The 19,170-nt window shown below is 43.4% G+C and overlaps 1 protein-coding gene across 2 annotated transcripts; it reads right to left on the reverse strand.

Annotated features, from left to right (window-relative positions):
* Positions 1 to 1,261: 1,261 nt before the first annotated feature.
* On the reverse strand, positions 1,262 to 16,143 carry ABRACL (ABRA C-terminal like). 2 transcript variants are annotated; one of them, XM_012474529.3, is made up of 3 exons: positions 15,951 to 16,143; positions 10,578 to 10,644; positions 1,262 to 1,847 (listed from the first exon to the last, which is right to left on the reverse strand). In XM_012474529.3, the coding sequence occupies exons 2-3, from the start codon at positions 10,636 to 10,638 to the stop codon at positions 1,663 to 1,665; spliced, it is 246 nt and encodes an 81-aa protein (XP_012329952.1). In that variant the 5' UTR covers positions 10,639 to 10,644; positions 15,951 to 16,143; the 3' UTR covers positions 1,262 to 1,662. The 2 variants fall into 2 exon arrangements, with proteins under 2 accessions (XP_012329952.1, XP_064216697.1); XM_064360627.1 differs by lacking the exon at positions 15,951 to 16,143 and adding an exon at positions 10,854 to 10,928.
* Positions 16,144 to 19,170: the final 3,027 nt, after the last annotated feature.

The raw sequence follows: 19,170 nt of genomic DNA on the forward strand, positions 1-19,170 counted from the left end.
TGGTCTTGAACTCCTCGTGATCCACTCCTCTTGGCCTCCCAAAGCACTGGGATTACAGGCATGAGCCACTGTGCCCTGCCACCAGTGAATTCTAATGTTATTTGATCTACTTTGAATTGGGGTCTTGTCACAGCAGAAAGAGTACAGATAAGAGGGCTTCGATTTTAAAAACATGCTTGGAGGTCATTCTTCCCCTGCCTTTGCGTTATCATCACCCCCATGAGATTCCTGGAACAACATTTCAGCTGGCTTGTCTGACCACTTCACACTCTACAATCCACCTGAATCACTAGTGTCAGGACAATCTGCATTAAGCATCACTGTCATCATGGAATGTCCTTGCTCCAATTTCTGTTCAGATTCCTCTTCCTGGTTTCCCAGGTTCCACTTTAATTGTCCAATGAACCACCTCTCTCCCTAGCATTCTGGCCAGCCTGATATCCTGCCTTTTACAAGATCATGCCTTGCCAATTCATGTCCTGCCTTTCCTTCAGTCATCACCCTATCAGTCCATCTTTTTTCTCCTGTAGATAATCAGCTGCAATCATTCCTTGATGCAAGTTCTGCCCCCTCCGTATCTCCCTGGCCATTGTGGCTTTCACTGCTTTTATTCTCCTTTTATTCCAAGTCATCTTAAATTCTGTAACATGCAATCATAGATTATCTCATATTCAGATGGGTGTAACCCAACTAGAATGTGAAGTTTTTAGGTTAGATTTTTTTTGGCATGTCTCCTAACTCAGCAGTAAGCACACAATCAGCCTCAAAATAAATATTTTTGTAGAAAGTCCAACCATAACGCTAACCATTCCTTTTTTTTTTTCTTTTTTTTTTGTAAGACCGAGTCCTGCTCTGTCACCCAGGCTGGAGTGCAGTGGTATGATCTCCACTCACTGCAACCTCCGCCTCCTGGGTTCAAGTTATTCTCGTGCCTCAGACTCCCAAGTAGCAGGCATTACAGATGTGTGCCATCATGCCCGGCTAATTTTTGCATTTTTAGTAGCAACAGGGTTTCACCATGTTGGCCAGGCTGTCTTGAACTCCCGAACTCAGGTGATCTGCTCACCTTGGCCTCCCAAAGTGCTGGGATTACAGATGTGAGCCATTGCACCCAGCCATTCCTGTTACTTAAATTTGGTAGTTTTGAGAGAGTTTGTTTCAGATTAACATAACTTTTACTGTAGTTACCTAATCTTAATTCAAAAACTCAATTCTGAGAAGCACCCAAATACTTAAGTGACAAAATAAGGCAATAAGGCAATTTTAAGACAGTTACATGTCTTTATTACATAAACATTGTAATATTTCTCATAGGAGTTGGTCTTCAGTTTGCTTGTTGCTTTTGCAGAATGTCAAGTATCTACAGAAAATGTCTAATTATTTATGAAACAAACATTCCCCTGTCCCCCCTCCAAAAAATCTCACTCCCTACAATTCTCAACCAGATTCCTGAGAAAAATAATAGGATTTGTTTATTTTATAGTGCCATACATAAATTTTCTCTCAAGATATAAAAAAGGACAGACTTCTAAAACATGAGTCTCCTTTTGTTTACAAAGTTCTATAAAAACACGTTAAGTATGTTCAAATGTTTGTTCTTTCACTTTATATCCAGTTTACCAGAAAGAAAAAATGGCAGTACATCAAGACATGTGAGCCACATTAATCTTGCAGCAATACAATGTCAACATCATCATGAACACCCTGCAGAAGCAGCTCTCCTGGATACGTTACAATCTTCCTTCGTTTTGCGGCTTTGAGAGTTCCTACCAACGCTTCAAAGAGGTTGGCACATTTGTCGTCTTGGAAGAGGACCCCAAATTTCACACTTAACTTTCCATCAGCATCTAATTTGAGAAAAGACATTGTTAGCAAATGCAAAGTCTGTTTCTTACCCTCAAGTATGGCATATTTACAAAGTCTTTACTACACCTCTAACAATGGGCTATCCACGATTACAGTTTAACACTTAACAGTCATAAATTCAACATATTCTTGGTCGGGGGTGGTGACTAACACCTGTAATCCCAGCACTTTGGGAGGCCGAGGCAGGTGGATCACCTGAGTTTGAGACCAGACTGACCGACAAGGAGAAATCCCGTCTCTACTAAATACACAAAATTAGCCAGGTGTCGTGGTGCACGCCTGTAATCCCAGCTACTCAGGAGGCTGAGGCAGAAGAATCACTTGAACCTGAAAGGTGGAGGTTGTGGTGAGCTAAGATCGTGCCATTGCTCTCCAGCCTGGGCAACAAGAGTGAAACTCCATCTCAAAAATGAAACAAAACAAACAAACAAACAAAAAACACATATTATCTTCCCAGACCCAAAAAGTAATGGAATAAATACAACATGTTATACACCTCTTAGCCTTTGGAGTCTCCAGACAAAGACTGAGAACCAAGAAACATTTACAAAAGTTGGAGGCGCTACAGTGCTAATACTGCAGATGGATTTATCTCTATTTTTATTTATTAATTTTATGTGAGTTTTTGAATCAATAAAGACTAAAAATAAAAGAGAAAACCAGGATCAAGAGCAGCGCTTCTCTAAGTGTGTTCTGAACACTCGGAATCCCTAGGGTAGGAGTAGGGGTGCCTTAAAAATGCATAATCATCAATCATTCATCAGGACCACCAAATCTGAATTCCTTGCTAGTAGACTCAGAAATCTGTATTTAATATGAGCCCTAGACTATCTTATTTGGAGGCCAGTTTTGAACATAGACATTGAAAGTTAAGATAGACCAAAAGTGGATCTGCTGCTAAAAATCAATAACCTGAAAACTTGGAGACAAGGGTAATCTGGGAGACACTTCCCTATCCTTGGGTGATTCCTTCAATTACTTGACTGAATCTCTGACCTCTTCCTACCCCTCTACTGCAGGTTCTTCCCTTCCAAAGCTACACCCACTCCCAAGAGGATGATCATCCAGTGAGGGGAGAACCATTCCTTGCCCAAAGGTTCCAGAGTTCCCATGCCCAAAGGCTCTTGAGTTCCCGTGGCTAGAACTTCCAACTGAACGTTTGGCAAACACCTACTGTGGGCATAGCACTGTTAGACACTAGAGGCAGATATAAGGAAGTAGAGAATCACTTTCTAGCTTTCAAAGCAATGACTTCGATTCCCATGGAGAAACAAGAAATATACACATAACAAGTAAAGCAACAGTACAAAGCAGTATGTGGTTGGATGCCAAATGAGTAGCAAAGAAAATACATCCTGGCTGAGTGCAGTGGCTCATGCCTGTAATCCCAGCACTTTGGGAAGCCAAGGTCGGAGGATACCTTGAGCCCAGAAGTTTGAGACCAGCCTGAGCAACATAGTGAGACCGTGTAAAGCTGGGTGTGGTGGAGTGCACCTGTGATCCCAGCTACTCGGCAGGCTGAGGCAGAGGATTTTTTGAGCTGAGGACTTCAAGGCTACAGTGAGCCATGATCACACTAGTGCACTTCGGCCTGGGCAACAGAGTAAACCCTGTCTCAATAAAAAAAGAAGAAAAACACATATATATGTTTTTAAATATATTTTAAATATATATATATTTTATAGTTTGGAGGAGCACAAGACATCTCTGGCAAGAATGGTAAGGAAGACTTCATGGAGGAGGCAGTACCTCTTCTGGACTTTAAAGGAGACAAAAACCTGGAGCTTTTTTCTTTTTCCTCATCTTCATTGTGATGATATACATGGAGCTTTTTGAAAACCTAACAGTCCTCAGTTGAAATCTCTGCCACCTACTAGTTGTCTGGCCTTGGGCGACTTGTTTAAAGCTCCCTAAGCCTTGGCTTCCTCTTGTGTAAAATGGGAACCTGAACATCCTCTTCTCAGTGCTGCCAGGAGACACAGTTGGAAAGCACTCAGCACCGTGCCTGGCATACACTGAGCACTCAGCACCGTGCCTGGCGCACACTGAGCACTCAGCACCCTGCCTGGCACACACTGATCACTCAGCACCGTGCCTGGCACACACTGAGCATCCAGCACTGTACCTGGCACACACTGAGCACCCAGCACCATACCTGGCACACACTGAGCACACCATCAGTGACCAGGGGCTCTGATGTGACTGAGACAAATGGGGAGCGTGTGCAAAGCCACAGGCAAAGCTGAAAACGAGTAAGGTGGCTGAGGGAACAGTGACCAGCATGAGTAGTTTACTTACCTGAAGTATATCATCTAAGATGAGAAGGAGGACGAAAGACGTTGTAAAGGGAAAACAGGGAATCTGACCATGTTTGGCCTGGAAAGCAAAGATGCAGCTCTCGGATTTTTAAACTTCTGCCTGCATGACATGCTGTGTGCAATGGGAACCTGTCACCGATTACAGACAGAAGTGGAGCTGCTGGTAAACTCAGGCAAGGCCTCCGAGCTCTCTGAGTTTCAGGTATTCATCAAATGAGGGTAAAATACATCTCACAGGACTGTTGCAAGGATTAACAGACATAGTAAAGATAAAGCCTTTTATAGAGTGCCCAGCATACAGTAAATTCTCAACTTTGATTAAAATTTTTAAAGGCACCAAAGGCAGAAACCTCGGTATAATCTTGGAGTTCTCATACCCCCTCACCCTCAATCTGACAAATGTTTGGGTGATTCCACCTTCTTTGTGCCTGGTGTAGCTATTGCCTCTCCTCTCCAGTGACAGTTAATCCCCTGGTTCAGGCCTAAGTGTTTCTCACCTGCATCACTGCAAGCTGCTGAGAACTCCGTACCAGCCTCCTTTTCTGCATTTTTGCCTCTCAATACATCCTCCACATGGGTGTGAAAGAAAAAATGTGGAAGAAATTTTATGAGATGCAAAGCTCATTGCTACTCTTCTACTTTAATCCCTCTTTCTTTTTCTTTGAGAAAGGGTCTCAATCTGTTGCCCAGGCTGGAGTGCAGTGGTGTGATCACAGCACACTGCAACCTTGAACTCCTGGACTCAAGAGATGCTCTTGAGCCTTCCAAGCCTCCCACGTAGCTGGGACTACAAGCATGCGCCACCACACCTAATTTATTTTTATTTTTAGTAGAGACGAGGTCTCGAACTCCTGGGCTCAAGCAATCCTCCCACCTTGGCCTCCCAAAGTGCTGGGATTACGGGCGTGAGCTACCTTATCAAGTCTACTTTAATATGTCAATGGCTCCCTATGACTTTCTAAATAAAGGAAACTCCATGGCCCCACAGAAGAGGCTCTTCATCCTCTGGCCTTGCATCCATCGCTTGCCTGGTCTTCTGCCATGTCACTCCATGTACCCTCTGATCCAGTCACAATGAACTGCTCACTGTGCCCAAGATGACATGACAGATCCTGCCTTTGTAACACTGCCCATGTTTAGTTGTCTGCCCAGAAACCCAGACATTTTTTCCTAAATTCTTTTTCTTCAGGAATGAATTCAAATGCCACCTTTTCTACAAGTCCTTCATGAGCCCCTCAGTTGAGTGAATAGCTCTTCTTATAAAACTGAGTATATATCTATCAAAGCACTCACCATCAATTATAGTATTAATAGCTAACATTTATTGAGTACTTGCTATGATCCTAGAACTGTTCAATGCATTTTACAGTCATTAAAATTCACTTAATCTGTATTTCATGGAAGATAAGACACAATTGATTGCAAGAAGTATCATTATTTTATATTATAATTAAACTGCCAATTTAACCATAGCATGCCATGTACTATAAGATGCATTTTTATTTTAGAGATTTTTTTTTTTTTTTAGACAGAGTTTCATTCTTATTGCCCAGGCAGGAGTGGAATGTTGTGGTCTCGGCTCGCTGTAACCTCTGCCTCCCAGGTTCAAGTGATTCTCCTGCCTCAGCCTCCCAAGTAGCTGGGATTACAGGCACTCACCATGAAGTCCAGCTAATTTTTGTATTTTTAGTAAAGGCAGGGTTTCACCTTGTTGGCCAGGCTGGTCTCGAACTCCTGACCTCAGGCAATCTATGCATCTTAGCCTCCCAAAGTGCTGGGATTACAGGCGTGAGCCACTGCACCTGGCCTATTTTAGAGACTTTTTAATCTGGAAGTACCTAGGTACTTCCAGTTTGTCTGTCTTTCAGCTACCTAAAGAGGACCTCAAGGACGGAGATGGAATTTTGTTTATTTTTGCATCGCCAGCACTTGAGCACAAAGGGGAAACTCGAAATATTTGGTGAATGAAAGAATTTAAATATCCAAGTGATCTCTCTCCATTTAATCTTTTTTCACTCTATGAAAAATGAGACGTTAAAGAATTTGACTTTGAATGAAACAGACAAAACAATTCATCAGTTTTCATCTTGAGCTCATATATCATATGTAGATTAAAGCAAAATGACTCCAGATACTACTTCAATAATTAACCATAACATGTCCAAAGATAACACATCTCTCTATATGCTTTCCAACTCAGTAAGTTATCTTTTGCCAGTAATGAGAAAGTCAAGCTGTACTGATGAAGCTGCAAAATTAAAAGTTATTTCCATGCTTATAGAAGTTATGATAATTATCTTAAGTCTTCTAATGTGAAAGCTGCTAATTTTGAAGTGGAATTTCAGTTTGCCTTGCCAGAATGATGACATTCTCTTAGCAGTATAAAGATTAGAATTTAAAAACTAATTGAATATGACCAATAAACGCTAGGCTGACATGGATAAAGAAAACAAAATCCTACAAATCTTTGGAAATATGCCTTTAACACCTAGAATGATCCAAACAATAGCAATGCTCAGCCGGGCCTGCTGGCTTATGCCTGTAATCCCAGCACTTTGGGAGGCCAAGGCGGGTGGATCACATGAGGCTAGGAGTTCGAGACCAATCTGGCCAACATGATGAAACCCTGTCTCTACTAAAAATACAAAAATTAGCCGGGCGTGGTGGTGGATACCTGTAATCCCAGCTACTCAGAAAGCTAAGGCAGGAGAATCACTTGAACCCGGGAGGCGGAGGTTGCAGTGAGCCAAGATCGCGCCACTGCACTCCAGCCTGGGTGACAGAGCAAGACTCTGTCTCAAACAAAAAAAAAAAAGGAAAAAAAAAAGAAAAAAGAAAAAAAACAATAATAATGCTGCCAAGAGTAAGATGATCTCACTGAGCTCAGGAAGAATCAGGAATGTGGGAGGAGGAACCCAAGGAAGGGCATCACTATTGAAAATAAGACTCATCAGGCCTCCATCAAGTGGATGTGGTGAAGAGGGTGGGAGAAAAATTGAGTTAGGGAAGATTGTTGATTTGTTTGATTAGTAAACTAAATATATTATGGCCAGACGAAGTGGTTCACACCTGTAATCCTAGCACTTTTGGGGGACCGAGGCAGGCAGATCACTTGGGGACAGGAGTTTGAGACCAGCCTGACCACCATGGCAAAACCCCGTTTCAACTAAAAATACAAAAATATATTTTTGTATAATATATTATACATAATATATTTAGCCATAATATATTTAGCCAGGTGTGGTGGCGGATGCCTGTAATACCAGCTACCAGGGAGGCTGAGGCATAAGAATCGCCTAAACCCAGGAGACAAGAGGTTACAGCGAGCCAAGATGGTGCCACTGCACTCCAGCCCAGGCGACAGAGCGAGACTCCGTCTCAAAGAAGAAAAAAAGAAACTGAAAAAATTACATTTTCCAATATCTTCTTGGTGTTCTCTGCAAACAACACATTCATTCCCATTCCAAAATCAACTCATGCATTTCCCCCTAAACTGACCTGCCCTACACTTCAAAGTCCGACCTGAGATGCAAGACTTAACTGAGTGCCCCCAACTGCTACAACTTCCAATAACTGATTTTGATGGGACCACACTGCATGTCAGCACTTTATAGTTCAGCATACCATTTCTTTTCGATAATTGCCTCATCAGTTTTTTATTGTTTTTGTTTTGAAACAGGGTCTCACTCTGTCTTCCAGGCTGGAGTGCAATGGCTTGAACATGGCTCACTGCAGCCTTGACCTCCTGAGCTCATGCAATCCTCCTGCCTCAGCCTCCAGTATAGCTGGGACTGCAGTTGCATACCACCATGCCTGGCTAATTTTTTTATTTTTTTGTAGAGACGGGATCCCACTTTGCTGCCCAGGCTGGTCCTGAATTCCTGGGCTTAAACGATCCTCCTACCTTGGCCTCCCGATGTGGTAGGATTACAAGCATGAGCCACGGCACCTGGCCTATGAGATTTTATCTATTTTCATCAACTAAGTAGTAAAATTCTTGAGGAAAAGGAACACACTTTATACCACTCGTACTATGCAGTGATTAGCATATATAGATACTCAATAAGTATTAACTTATATGATTTGACTCACTTGGTTGTTAAGTCCACACCAAATTTAATATGCCTCATTTATCTTTTCTTGGTACATTTTAGTAATGATGACTCAGGTTTGATATAAAGTGACTAAGACAAAAAGGAGGGAGTGGTAGGAAGAATAAAGGCCCCCGAAGATATCCATGTCCCAATCCCTAGAATCTGTGAGTATGTTACCTTACATGGCAAAAGGGACTTTTCAGATGCAATTCAATTAAGGACTCTATAACAGGGAGAGTATCCTAGATTATCTGGGTGAGCCCAGTGTAATCCAAAAAGACCTTAAAACAGAAGAGGGAGGCAGGGCAGGCACAGTGGCTCACACCTGTAATCCCAGCACTTTGGGAGGCTGAGGCAGGTAGATCACTTGAGGCCAGGAATTCAAGACCAGCCTGGCCAACATGGTGAAACGTCTATCTCTTTTTTTGTTTGTTTGTTTGTTTTTGAGACAGAGTCTATCCCTGTTGCCCAAGCTGGAGTGCAATAGTGTGATCTTGGCTCACTGCAGCCTCTGCCTCTCAAGTTCAAACGATTCTCCTGCCTCAGCCTCCTAACTGGGATTACAGGAATGGGCCACCAGGCCTGGCTAATTTTTTTTTTTTTTTTTTTTTTGTATCTTTAGTAGAGACGGGTTTCACCACATTGGCCAGGTTGGTCTCGAAGTCCTGACCTCATGATCTTCCCGCCTCAGCCTCCCAAAGTGCTGGGATTACAGGCATAAGCCACCATGCCCAGCCCATGGAACACCAACTCTATTAAAAATACAAGAAACTAGGCCAGGCACAGTGGCTCACACCTGTAATCCTAGCACTTTGGGAAGTGAGGTGGTTGGATCACCTGAGGTCAGGAGTTTGAGACCAGCCTGGCCAACATGGCGAAACCCCCATCTCTACTAAAAACACAAAAATTAGCCAGGCATGGCGGCAGATGCCTATCATCTCAGCTACTAGGGAGGCTGAGGCAGGAGAATCACTTAAACCCGGGAGGTGGAAGTTGCAGTAAGCCAAGGTCGCACCACTGTACTCCAGCCTGTGTGACAGAGTGAGACTCTGTCTCAAAAGAAATAAATACATAAAACATAAAAGGAAAAAGTGGAGGAGGTCAGAGTGATGCAATGTGTGAACTCAATCAGCTGTTGCTAGCTTTGAAGACAGAGAAAGGGGGCCATGAGCCAAGGCAAGGGAAAGGCAAGGAAACTGATTCCCTCCTGGAACCTATTGAAAGGAGTCCCCTGCCAACACCTTAATCTTACCCCAGCAAGACCCTTGTCAAACTCCTGACCCACAGAACTTTTAAGATATTAAATGTGTTGTTTTCCATCACGAAATTTGTGGCAATCTGTTACAGAAGGAACAGAAAACCATTGCAGAGGACATTTGATATTGATGGCTTAATGGAATTTTCCAAGTGTGTCCTGTTACTTCAAAGGATTTGTGATTCATAAATAGAGCTTTAAGAAGAATCAAACTATAATGACACAAATCTTGAGAGCTTGTGAGATACTTTCTAGAACTGTTTTTCACTCACATGATATAATTTTGAGTTCCATTATCCTAGTTGTTGCTGAATATGTCTATTATTCTTATTATTTTCAAAATGCTCCCCAAATTCTTGCATATCTTGTCTAAGATGTACCAAATACCTAAAGCCACAAGTATTACAGTAATTTTCGTTATGACTTAGGAAGAAGACACTAATATTACCAATTCTGCATGTCACTATCTTCAAGGAAGCTGTCTAGTTATTGCTGAAGAAGAAGAAAATTTTTCTTAAACACTACCTAAAGGTTAATTTATTTTAATTATATGTACTTAAATACCTGATTATATAAAACTCAAGAATCTGGAGAAAATAGACAATTTAGTATAATTTCAAGTCCCTAGTCATCAGAAGTTTGTAAAATGATGACATTTTAGATAAGACGATAAGAAAAAGAAGTTTGTAAGATGATGGCAGAACAAGGCAGAAAACATGAATTTTTATAGTATGACAAGTAAAAATTCAAACATGATTCAATTACCAAATTTCAATGCAGTCAGAAGAAGCTTGGTAATTTGCTTTCTATTGAAAAAATAATGAAATATCTCAATCATTCTCTGCATCAGAATCACAATACCCTGATAGCCCCATGTCTCCAGATGTCACTTCCTGGCTAAGGGCAGTTACCACCTGGGGCTGTGGACAGATTTGCCATACCAGTGTCCTGAAGCCCTGCGTGACCTTCCTAGGCTTCTCCAGCATGCCACTCTCACCAGTTCCAAGGTAAAGCCAGGAGAAATACTCTCTGTTAGATACTTACTTTTTGAACCCAAACGATGGATTTCCTCCACCAAGAGGTTAACCTCATGATCCACATTCATTGCTGCCTGGGAGAGAAAAAAAAAGTGTAAATTATCACCATTACATTCCATTAAGCACATCCAAATCCAAGGGCCCTTTGTCTTGTTCATGTCGCACTTGTCACTATTAATTTACCCTGTCCCTTTTCCTAAAAATATTTGTGTGATGCATGTGACACTGAAGTGTCCCCATTTTCCCTCTACCTTTGTGACCGCCCCCTTAGCTGCCTGCACACCTGTTCTCCATGTCTGTGGAGGAGAATACAGCCATTCTCCTTGCACCCACGATTCACTGTGAGCAGGTGTTCTTCGTGGTACCCTGCTAGGCAAAAATAAAAAAAAAAAGGTGTGTAGCACAGGATCTGCCCTCAGGGAGCTCATCTTCTAAAGGCAGACAAAGGCCTGCGATGAAGAGCAATGTGACAAATACTCTTTGAGTGGTGGGTCCCCAGCATATGGAAGCACAAAGGAGGAAGCAGCAGGAGGCTTCCTGGAGGTCACTGGGGAGAAGTGGACCAGCCAGGCAGGTGAAGGGCACTCTATACAGGAGGAAGTGCATACACAAAGCAAGGAAGCAAAGGAGAAAACGCAGAGCACACTTGAGGCAGGCCTAAGCTAGGGGCTGGGCACCCCAGGACAAACACACACACTCCCTGCCCTTTGGGAGCCTGTAGTCTAGTGCAGGAGGCAGATCAATACAACAATTGTAATACCGTCCCGTCAATGCAATGACATACAGGGGCATCGTGTTCTTCTCTGGGCAGTGCCCAGTAAATCCAATTGCAATAAATAGCTTGCAGTGAAGATCACTCATCTTCAGATAAGGAGGAGTTCAGAACGGAACAGAAGTTGAGCCTTATCTTGGCTCACTGAGTCTTCCACGAGCTGGGTTCTGCACACCGTCCCAGCTTCCTCCACTCCACCCACTTGAACTCTAGGTTGTAGCCACATGGGGCTTTTTAATCTCTCAAATGCCCGCTTGTTCTCTCACCTCCAGCCTTCATACATACTGTGACTTCAACCCAATTAGCTATTCCTTCTTCCAGGGGCTAATTCGCATACATCCTGCTCCAGCTTAAATAGAAGGCTTCCCTGGCCGGGCGCGGTGGCTCACGCCTGTAATCCCAGCTCTTCGGGAGGCTGAGGCAGGCAGATCACAAGGTCAGGAGTTCAAAACCAGCCTGGCCAAGATGGTGAAACCCCATCTCTACTAAAAATACAAAAAACAATTAGCCGGGCGTAGTGGTGGGTGCCTGTAATCCCAGCTACTGAGGAGGCTGAGGCAGGGAATTCCTTGAACCTGGGAGGTGGAGGTTGCCGTTAGCCGAGATCACACCACTGCACTCCAGCCTGGGCAACAGAGAAAGACTCCATCTCAAAAAATAAAAAAAATAAAAGCCTTCCCTGAAACCCTGGAGGAGGAGTTCTCCCTCACTGTGTGTTCCCATAGCACTGTGTACCCCTCCTCGGAATTACATTTCCAGACTTTCACTACTACACAGTAAGCTCTCCTCTGCAGGGATCTGACTGTAATGCTCACTGCTGTATCATGTCTGGAACTAAAAGTAGAGGGTAAAGAAATATTGACCTCATGAACTGAAAAGAACACGCAAAGGCATGAGAGGGATTGGAAGTATACCTACAGGATGTCAGAAAGTACGAGTAACTGGGTAGAAGATACATCGGTTCATTCTGTTTTCAAATCGTACATTTTCCAAATCAACTAAAGGACCAAAAAGGTAGAGTTGTGTGTATGGTTTCCTTTGGCGTGATAATTTGGAAGAAACAACTTTATCCAGATGGATTGTAACTAATCCTTGCTAGCTTTTAAAAACAAGAGTGACACCTATGACTATATACCACCTGCTTACAGGATATTGATTGGGACACTAGATCTTCTATCTGCTAATTATTAAAAGTGCCACTACCATCTGCTCTGTTGCTTGTGTGATTCTAATTTAAGAAGCTTGCATTGCAATAAAATGCAAAATATTCAATTAAAGCCATCTTCATAAAAAATACAAAAATTTATAGTGCTCAAATATTGGGGATTTTGTGCTGGTGAAGTCAAATAATTAATTTCATATAATCTATAACATTATATGCAATTCAAGACATAGTTTAAGAGAAATCTAAACAGCTAGAATATACTCAAGAGTACACAGCCACGATGCTGAAGGCCTGAACACCATGCCATGAGAATAATAGTAGGAAAAAATTATTAACAGCAGTACAATGGGCAGCTATTGTTTTGTCTGCCTGGCACCCATTCCCCATTCTGGCACCAGCAGTCTAAGTCTTGTCTGGATAAAGCCTTTCCCTCCTTATGCTAAATCCACATATCCTGGGTAGGGCCTTATCCTGGGCTCCAGAAGCAGCTCAGGGCCAGAATGATTGGTTGCGGCATGAGGTAGCTAAGCCCATCCAGAACAATGAGGTTCAGCCTTGTGATTTTGCTAGATTATAAAACGACACTCTCCTTCCACTGGGTTCTAAGATATTAGTTTATGGCCCCTGATGTCAATGGCCACCATGTGGGAAGAGCTTGCCAGGAATAAAGCTAACACAAAGAAACGTCCAGCCATACAACAAGGACTTGAGCCCATATATGACCCTTTCCAGCTACATGAACCAACATCTTTCCTCTTTTTGCTTGTGTTGGTTTGATTAAATTTCTATTACTTGCACTCTAAAGAATCTTGATCTATAAAGTTAGCTTAGAGAAGAACTGCTGCTTTAAAAACAAAACAAAAAACTAAAGCTCTTTTTTATGTACTTCTATGAATAATCTTTCTTTGTGTTACTCTGCTGGGTAGGACGGTAACAGAAAGGCAGATTTGAGAGCCATATAAAAAAGTTCTTTAACAATTAAAATTGCCTAACAATGAATAAAGTTTGCACTCTTTTCCTGGAAACATTAATGAAGAAGTAGTAAGGATCTGTGAGGGATGAGGAGGAAATTAGCTTTTGCTGGACAGAGGGAGAATGAAAATGTCCAAAGAAATTAAGGACCTCTCCAATTCTCTGATTCTTGAACCCCTGGAAAGATGTACCTCTTTAACACCTTTCTTCGTTCCTTCTCCCGTCACCAGCAACACACTTCAGACTTAGCTCTCATTGAATAATGAGAATCAAAAGGGAAATCCATCTATTATATATAGCACGCATACTTGCATTATATTAAGCAGACGTACATTCATCTAATTTTAAGCACAGAAGGCAACCAGCATTTCTTTATAATTAATTACATATCAGGTTCCTTATCCATGTTAATTCACGTAATTCTAAGAACCTTGCAAATTCTAAGAACCTTGGCATTTATTTATCCCCATTTTAAGAATAATGTAACAGGGGTTAATACCTCACAATTAAATGCTGTTTCTACCACATCTTGCTGGCTCTTCTTTCCCCCTCTTCCTCTTCCTCTTTTGCCATTATACAAATATGCTAAATATAATAGTAAGTGGTATTTGTATGAAATGTGACATGCTGAGCTCTTACAAACGCAAAACACTTACAAAGCAAGAAAGGCTCCCTGCCCAGAACACTATAAATAGGAAAATAGCAGGTTTAGAAACAATTGCTAGCATACATAATTTGACATGTTTTATTTATTTATTATTTAGGAGGGAGAGGGACTATTGGGGAAAAAATACCGATTGTGACACAATCCGCGAAAGACACGTGGCCTTTTAGGATAAGGACAGAATCCCAGGACTGCAGTGAGCAAGATGAAGAACAATGACGGGGGCAGAGGGATGAAGGAAGGTTGATGGGTACAAATACACAGAAGAAATAAGACCCGGTGTTGCATTGATCAGTGGGGTGACTACAGTTCACATTAACGGATGGTACACTTCCAAGTGGCTAGAAGCAAGTAAGCTGAATGTTCCTAGCGTAAAGAAGAGATAAATGTTTAAAGTCATAGATATCTCAAATACCCTGATTTGATTATATGAATGTAACAAATTCTCACGTGTACCATGAAACTATGTCTAGCTAGGGAAAAAACAAAACAAAACAAAACAAAAACAATGAGAAGAGGTGAGAAGCAGAACAAGTCTAAGGGTAAATGCTTGTGGGTGAGCGGCTGGACCAGAAGACAGGAAAAGGCTCCAGGGAAGGCGAGGCAAATGCCAGCCCGCACTCTAATTGTCGCAGAATCGATTTAGGCTTTGTGCATGGGAATCACAAAGGAAGCAGAATGTCGGAAGACTGGGCAGAACCCGAAACCCACCAACAATACACACTTTAGAATCTATTTAAGGACCCGGAGGGCATTGTTATTTTTCAAAAGTTTGGAGGCAATGCATGGAGGTTTTCGAATGTCCAAGGAAGTAAAGCCTACTGGAACGGGCATCTGTGGGATCAGGAACCAACACACACTAGGGCTGGGCACGTTTTCCCAGCCCGCCTTCGCAATCGCGGACAGGCAGCCGGCGCGGGTCAAAGGATGACTGGGCTCCTTCCTCCCTCCAGGCTGGCGCGCGCTCACTCCGTATCTGGCCATCCTGCTCCCAGATTGGGGTTCTCCTGGTAGAGGGCCCCAACGCTCCTGCCCTGCAGCCCGTCATCACACGGTCACCGCCGGCACCGGTGCAGGGCTGGGGAGCGCAGGGCTAGGGAGCGCCAGGCTGGGCCCCCAGTTGCGGGGCGGCACTGCCAGCGCCCGGGAAGGGCCGCGTCCCGGAAGCCTTTGTCTCCGCAGCTCCCGGCCCGGCGCCGCGAGTCCGCCTCCTCCACGAGACCTGGGCGTCCCGGCGCGCCGCGAGAGCGAGCGCCCAAACCCGGCGACGAAAACGGACCCTGCCCCGGGCTCCACGAGCCCATGGAGTCAGCTCACGACTCCGCACCCCCTGACCTGGAGCGCACAGAGCCGCACCCACCTCCGGCGCTGCAGAGTCCACCGCCCCGAGGCCACCAAGTTCCTCGGGGCAGCCTCTCCCCTGGCCCCCAGCCCGTCCCCACCCAGCTCTGCAGAACTGGCTCCTGAACCACTGCCAAGTGCAAAGCCGACACGTCGCGCCGCGGTAAAAATCGTTCCATTTCTGCCGGCTTCCCAGTCCGCCCCCGGCCGGCGAAACATCACGTGAGCCGAGTGCGGAAGTCGGACCGAGAGGCGTGGGCGTGGGCGGCCCGCGCCCCCCGGGACCCCAGCCCGCGCGGTCTCCGCCCCGCCAGTCGCAGCCTCTGTGCGCCCCCCCCGACCCCCACCCCGGGCCCGGCTCCCACGCAGCCCGCGGTCCCCGGCGGCTGCACCCCGGACACGCACCCCGGACACCCACCCCGTCCGTCCCTGCTACCTAAGCTGCGTCTGCCCGGCGCTCACGCACCTCTCTGCGCCGTTTTCCTTCCTGCGAGAGAACTGGCGCCGCTGGGTTCGGACCCGGCTACCTTCTTCAGTACACCGGGGAGGGTGAGGCCAAGGAAGGAAGTGGCTGAGCTAAGAGAAAGACCGCTGTAGGGGAGGAGCAGGGTAGGGGGAACAGTAAGAGTTTCTGCGCTCAAGAAAGGGGCCGCCCACACTCCCAGGGACAAGCCTATGAGGAGGAAACTCAGGGGAGGAGACGTCCGGGAAAGGGGCTGACTCCAGACAGGTGGCGCGGCGCCCCGGGGTTCCAGGTAAACGGGCCCATAGCCTCGATTACCCCACCTTTCCACCGTGCTGCCAGAGCCAAGGGTCCCCAGGATCTGCATCTGATTCCGGGCGTCTATTTCCTGCAGAATTTCACTCCCAACGAAAGAAACAGAGCCCCCAAATTGGTGAAGGCTGGGGTCTCCTAGAAAGAACGGGGCATTCAGGGGTTCCGGATGCCCGGGGCCTCTAGAAAACTACGACTCATGACTTGAAAATGGTTTAATTCGCAAAACAAAATGCAATCTTGAAAGCCAGTTTATTCGATTGAGAAAAAATTTCACTTGCACATAGCTAGTTGTTGACCTGGGTCAGTATGTTTCTTCCCTTGTTCATTATTTCCTACATTTAACTTCATAATTCAGTCAATTTATTCATACTCCCTTTGTTTTAATCACTGTTATTTTAATATATTCCTGTATGAGAGAGAGATGCTTAGCGTACCCAGAGTCCCTTTGGAAAGGAAACAGTTACCCAAACTATTTCTAGAGCAAGAGTTGCACAAATAACTACAAAAAAACGTTCATTACCCCCTCCTCACCCCCAGCCCAGCTAATTAAATTAAGACGTGACCCAAGAGGCACAATCTTTGAGGTAGTCATCATCCTGTGAGGTGACCTGGAACAAACGGTTCTCATCAAACACAGACTCTGATAATTAGCCAGTTAGACTCTTCCTTGAAATGGAACAGTGGAAAATGCAGAGACGGAGCCATCTGATATAATAGAAAGGTTGGAGCTAAGAAAGGGCAAGGCAGAGGGTCCAAAATGGGCTTCGGGATGCAAAACATCTGAGTAAGCAGAAACCAACAGAATGTAGCAGCAGGTTGGGTGGAGGCACAAGTGGTAGAAGCTAGTCAAAGACAAGCTGAGACCCAGTGGTGGAAGGAGAGCAACAAAGACCTGCTTCCCAGGGGCATGTGAGTGTCCAGTTCCCTGGGCTGCACTGGATCCATCCACTTCCCACGCTGCGTTCTAGTGAACAGTGAACACCTGTTCCTTGGGTGTGACTGAGTGAGTCTCTGTTCTGTAATCTTCAACAAAGGTCTGATTCTTCTAAGTGTCTCATGGCAGATAAAGTTTAAGGTGACTCCAAGATCTTTTAAGGCCTATTTTTTTGAATTTTACTTGTTACCAAAAGGATCGAGGCTTTTTTTTTCTCACCAAAAGGAGGCTGAGAAATTCTAGTTTATATCTTTCGAAGTCGACATAATGCAAAAAAATTATAATTCAAGAAAAATATATTTAGCAATTATCCAAGCAGGACCTAGCTATTTGTGCCTGTGACAGGGATCACAATTCATCAGTCAGATGATAGGAATAATGAATCTGTAGCGTACCACTTCTGTTATGATTAAGCAATTAGTATTGCCCTAACTGCCAACCAAAGAAAAAGAAATAGGTTATTTTACCTAAAGAAGTAAACATCCTTGTTAATATAAACTCACCCAAAAAATACTTCACATACACATATGCTAAACTAAGTATAACACAAGCTTTATGTTCATCCATAAGGAATTACAATTTAAGAAAGTTGTTTTAATAAAAGAAATATTGGCTGGGCGTGGTGGCTCACATCTATAATCCTAGTACTTTGGGAGGCCAAGGTGGGTGGCTCACCTGAGGTCAGGAGTTTGAGACCAGCCTGGCCAACACGGCGAAACCTCATCTTTACTAAAATTACAAAAATTAGCCAGCGTGGTGGCACACGGCTGTAATCCCCACTACTCAGGAGGCTGAGGAAGGAGAATTGCTTGAAGCCAGGAGGTGGTGGTTGCAGTGAGCCGAGGTTGCAGTGAGCTGAGATTGTGCCACTGCACTCCAGCCTGTGCAACAGGAGTGAGACTCCATCTCAAAAATAAAAATAAAAGAAATATTTAAAAATTTTAACTGTTTTTCATATCCAATCCTATTCCTTCGATTTCCATACAGACTTTTGTTATATTTTCTTATTCTCTGAGGAATATCATCATGTACAATGTAAGCAATGTCGAAATTTAACCTAAAAAGAAAATAATAAAATTTATCAAATTAGAGAATATTTAATATCTTTTAAATAAATGTGCCAGCCACAAAGTGCCAATACTAAATGGTGCAAAGTAGCCCTGACATATTCTTTGTCAAACAGAATTGAAAGTAATGTACATTTCAAATATTAAGACAATCCTTATCCATGAATTTAATTGCATAGTATGGACAGCCTGTCCAAAAGAAATAAAATTGTGAACAACACATCCAATTTAAAATTTTCTAGTAGCCACATTTTTTTAAAAAACAGGTGAGATTTATTTTAATAATATGTTTTATTTCACCCAGTGTATCCAAATTACTATCATTTCAACCTGTAATGGATATTTTAAAATTATTAATAAGATTGTACATTTTTTATTTCATACTAAATCTTGTAAGTCTATTCTGTAGTTTACAGTTACCCCACATTTCAGGTATTTGATAGCCTTCTACGGCATGTGGCTAATGTGTTAGACACTGTAGCTATAGACAATTCCAGAATAAAGCATTATATTATATGCTAATACTTTTACTTAAAAATTTATTACGTGTTCCTGGAATGAGAAAAATAACACTATGATATTTAAAGGCTTATGGAAAATCTAAGTCATTATTTTAAAAATGTATTCATCTCCATTGTAATGAATAGAAAAAAACTCTTCTATCCTAAAGAATCTCTAGGATGGCAACTCTATCCTGGGTACATACCTGACAGAACAACGAGATATATCCACCAAGAGACATGTACTAAATATTCACAGCAGCACTGACTGTGCATAATATTTCTTTCTTCTTTTCTTTCTTTCTTTTTTTTTTTTTTTTTTGAGACAAAGTTTTGCTCTTGTTGCCCAGGCTGGAGTGCAGTGGCATGATCTCGGCTCACTGCAACCTCAGCCTCCCAGGTTAAAA

Source organism: Aotus nancymaae, unplaced genomic scaffold (genome assembly GCF_030222135.1).
Source record: "Aotus nancymaae isolate 86718 unplaced genomic scaffold, 86718_ANA_hifiasm-v0.15.2.pri h1tg000040l, whole genome shotgun sequence".
In the NCBI taxonomy this organism is placed as follows: Eukaryota; Metazoa; Chordata; class Mammalia; order Primates; family Aotidae; genus Aotus; species Aotus nancymaae.

Coding starts and splice junctions, on each gene's coding strand:
- ABRACL (XM_012474529.3), bottom strand. CDS start 10,638: ATGAATGTGGATCATGAGGTTAACCTCTTGGTGGAGGAAATCCATCGT. Junction 1,848..10,577: donor CCATCGTTTGGGTTCAAAAA/GTAAGTATCTAA, acceptor TTCTCAAATTAG/ATGCTGATGGAAAGTTAAGT.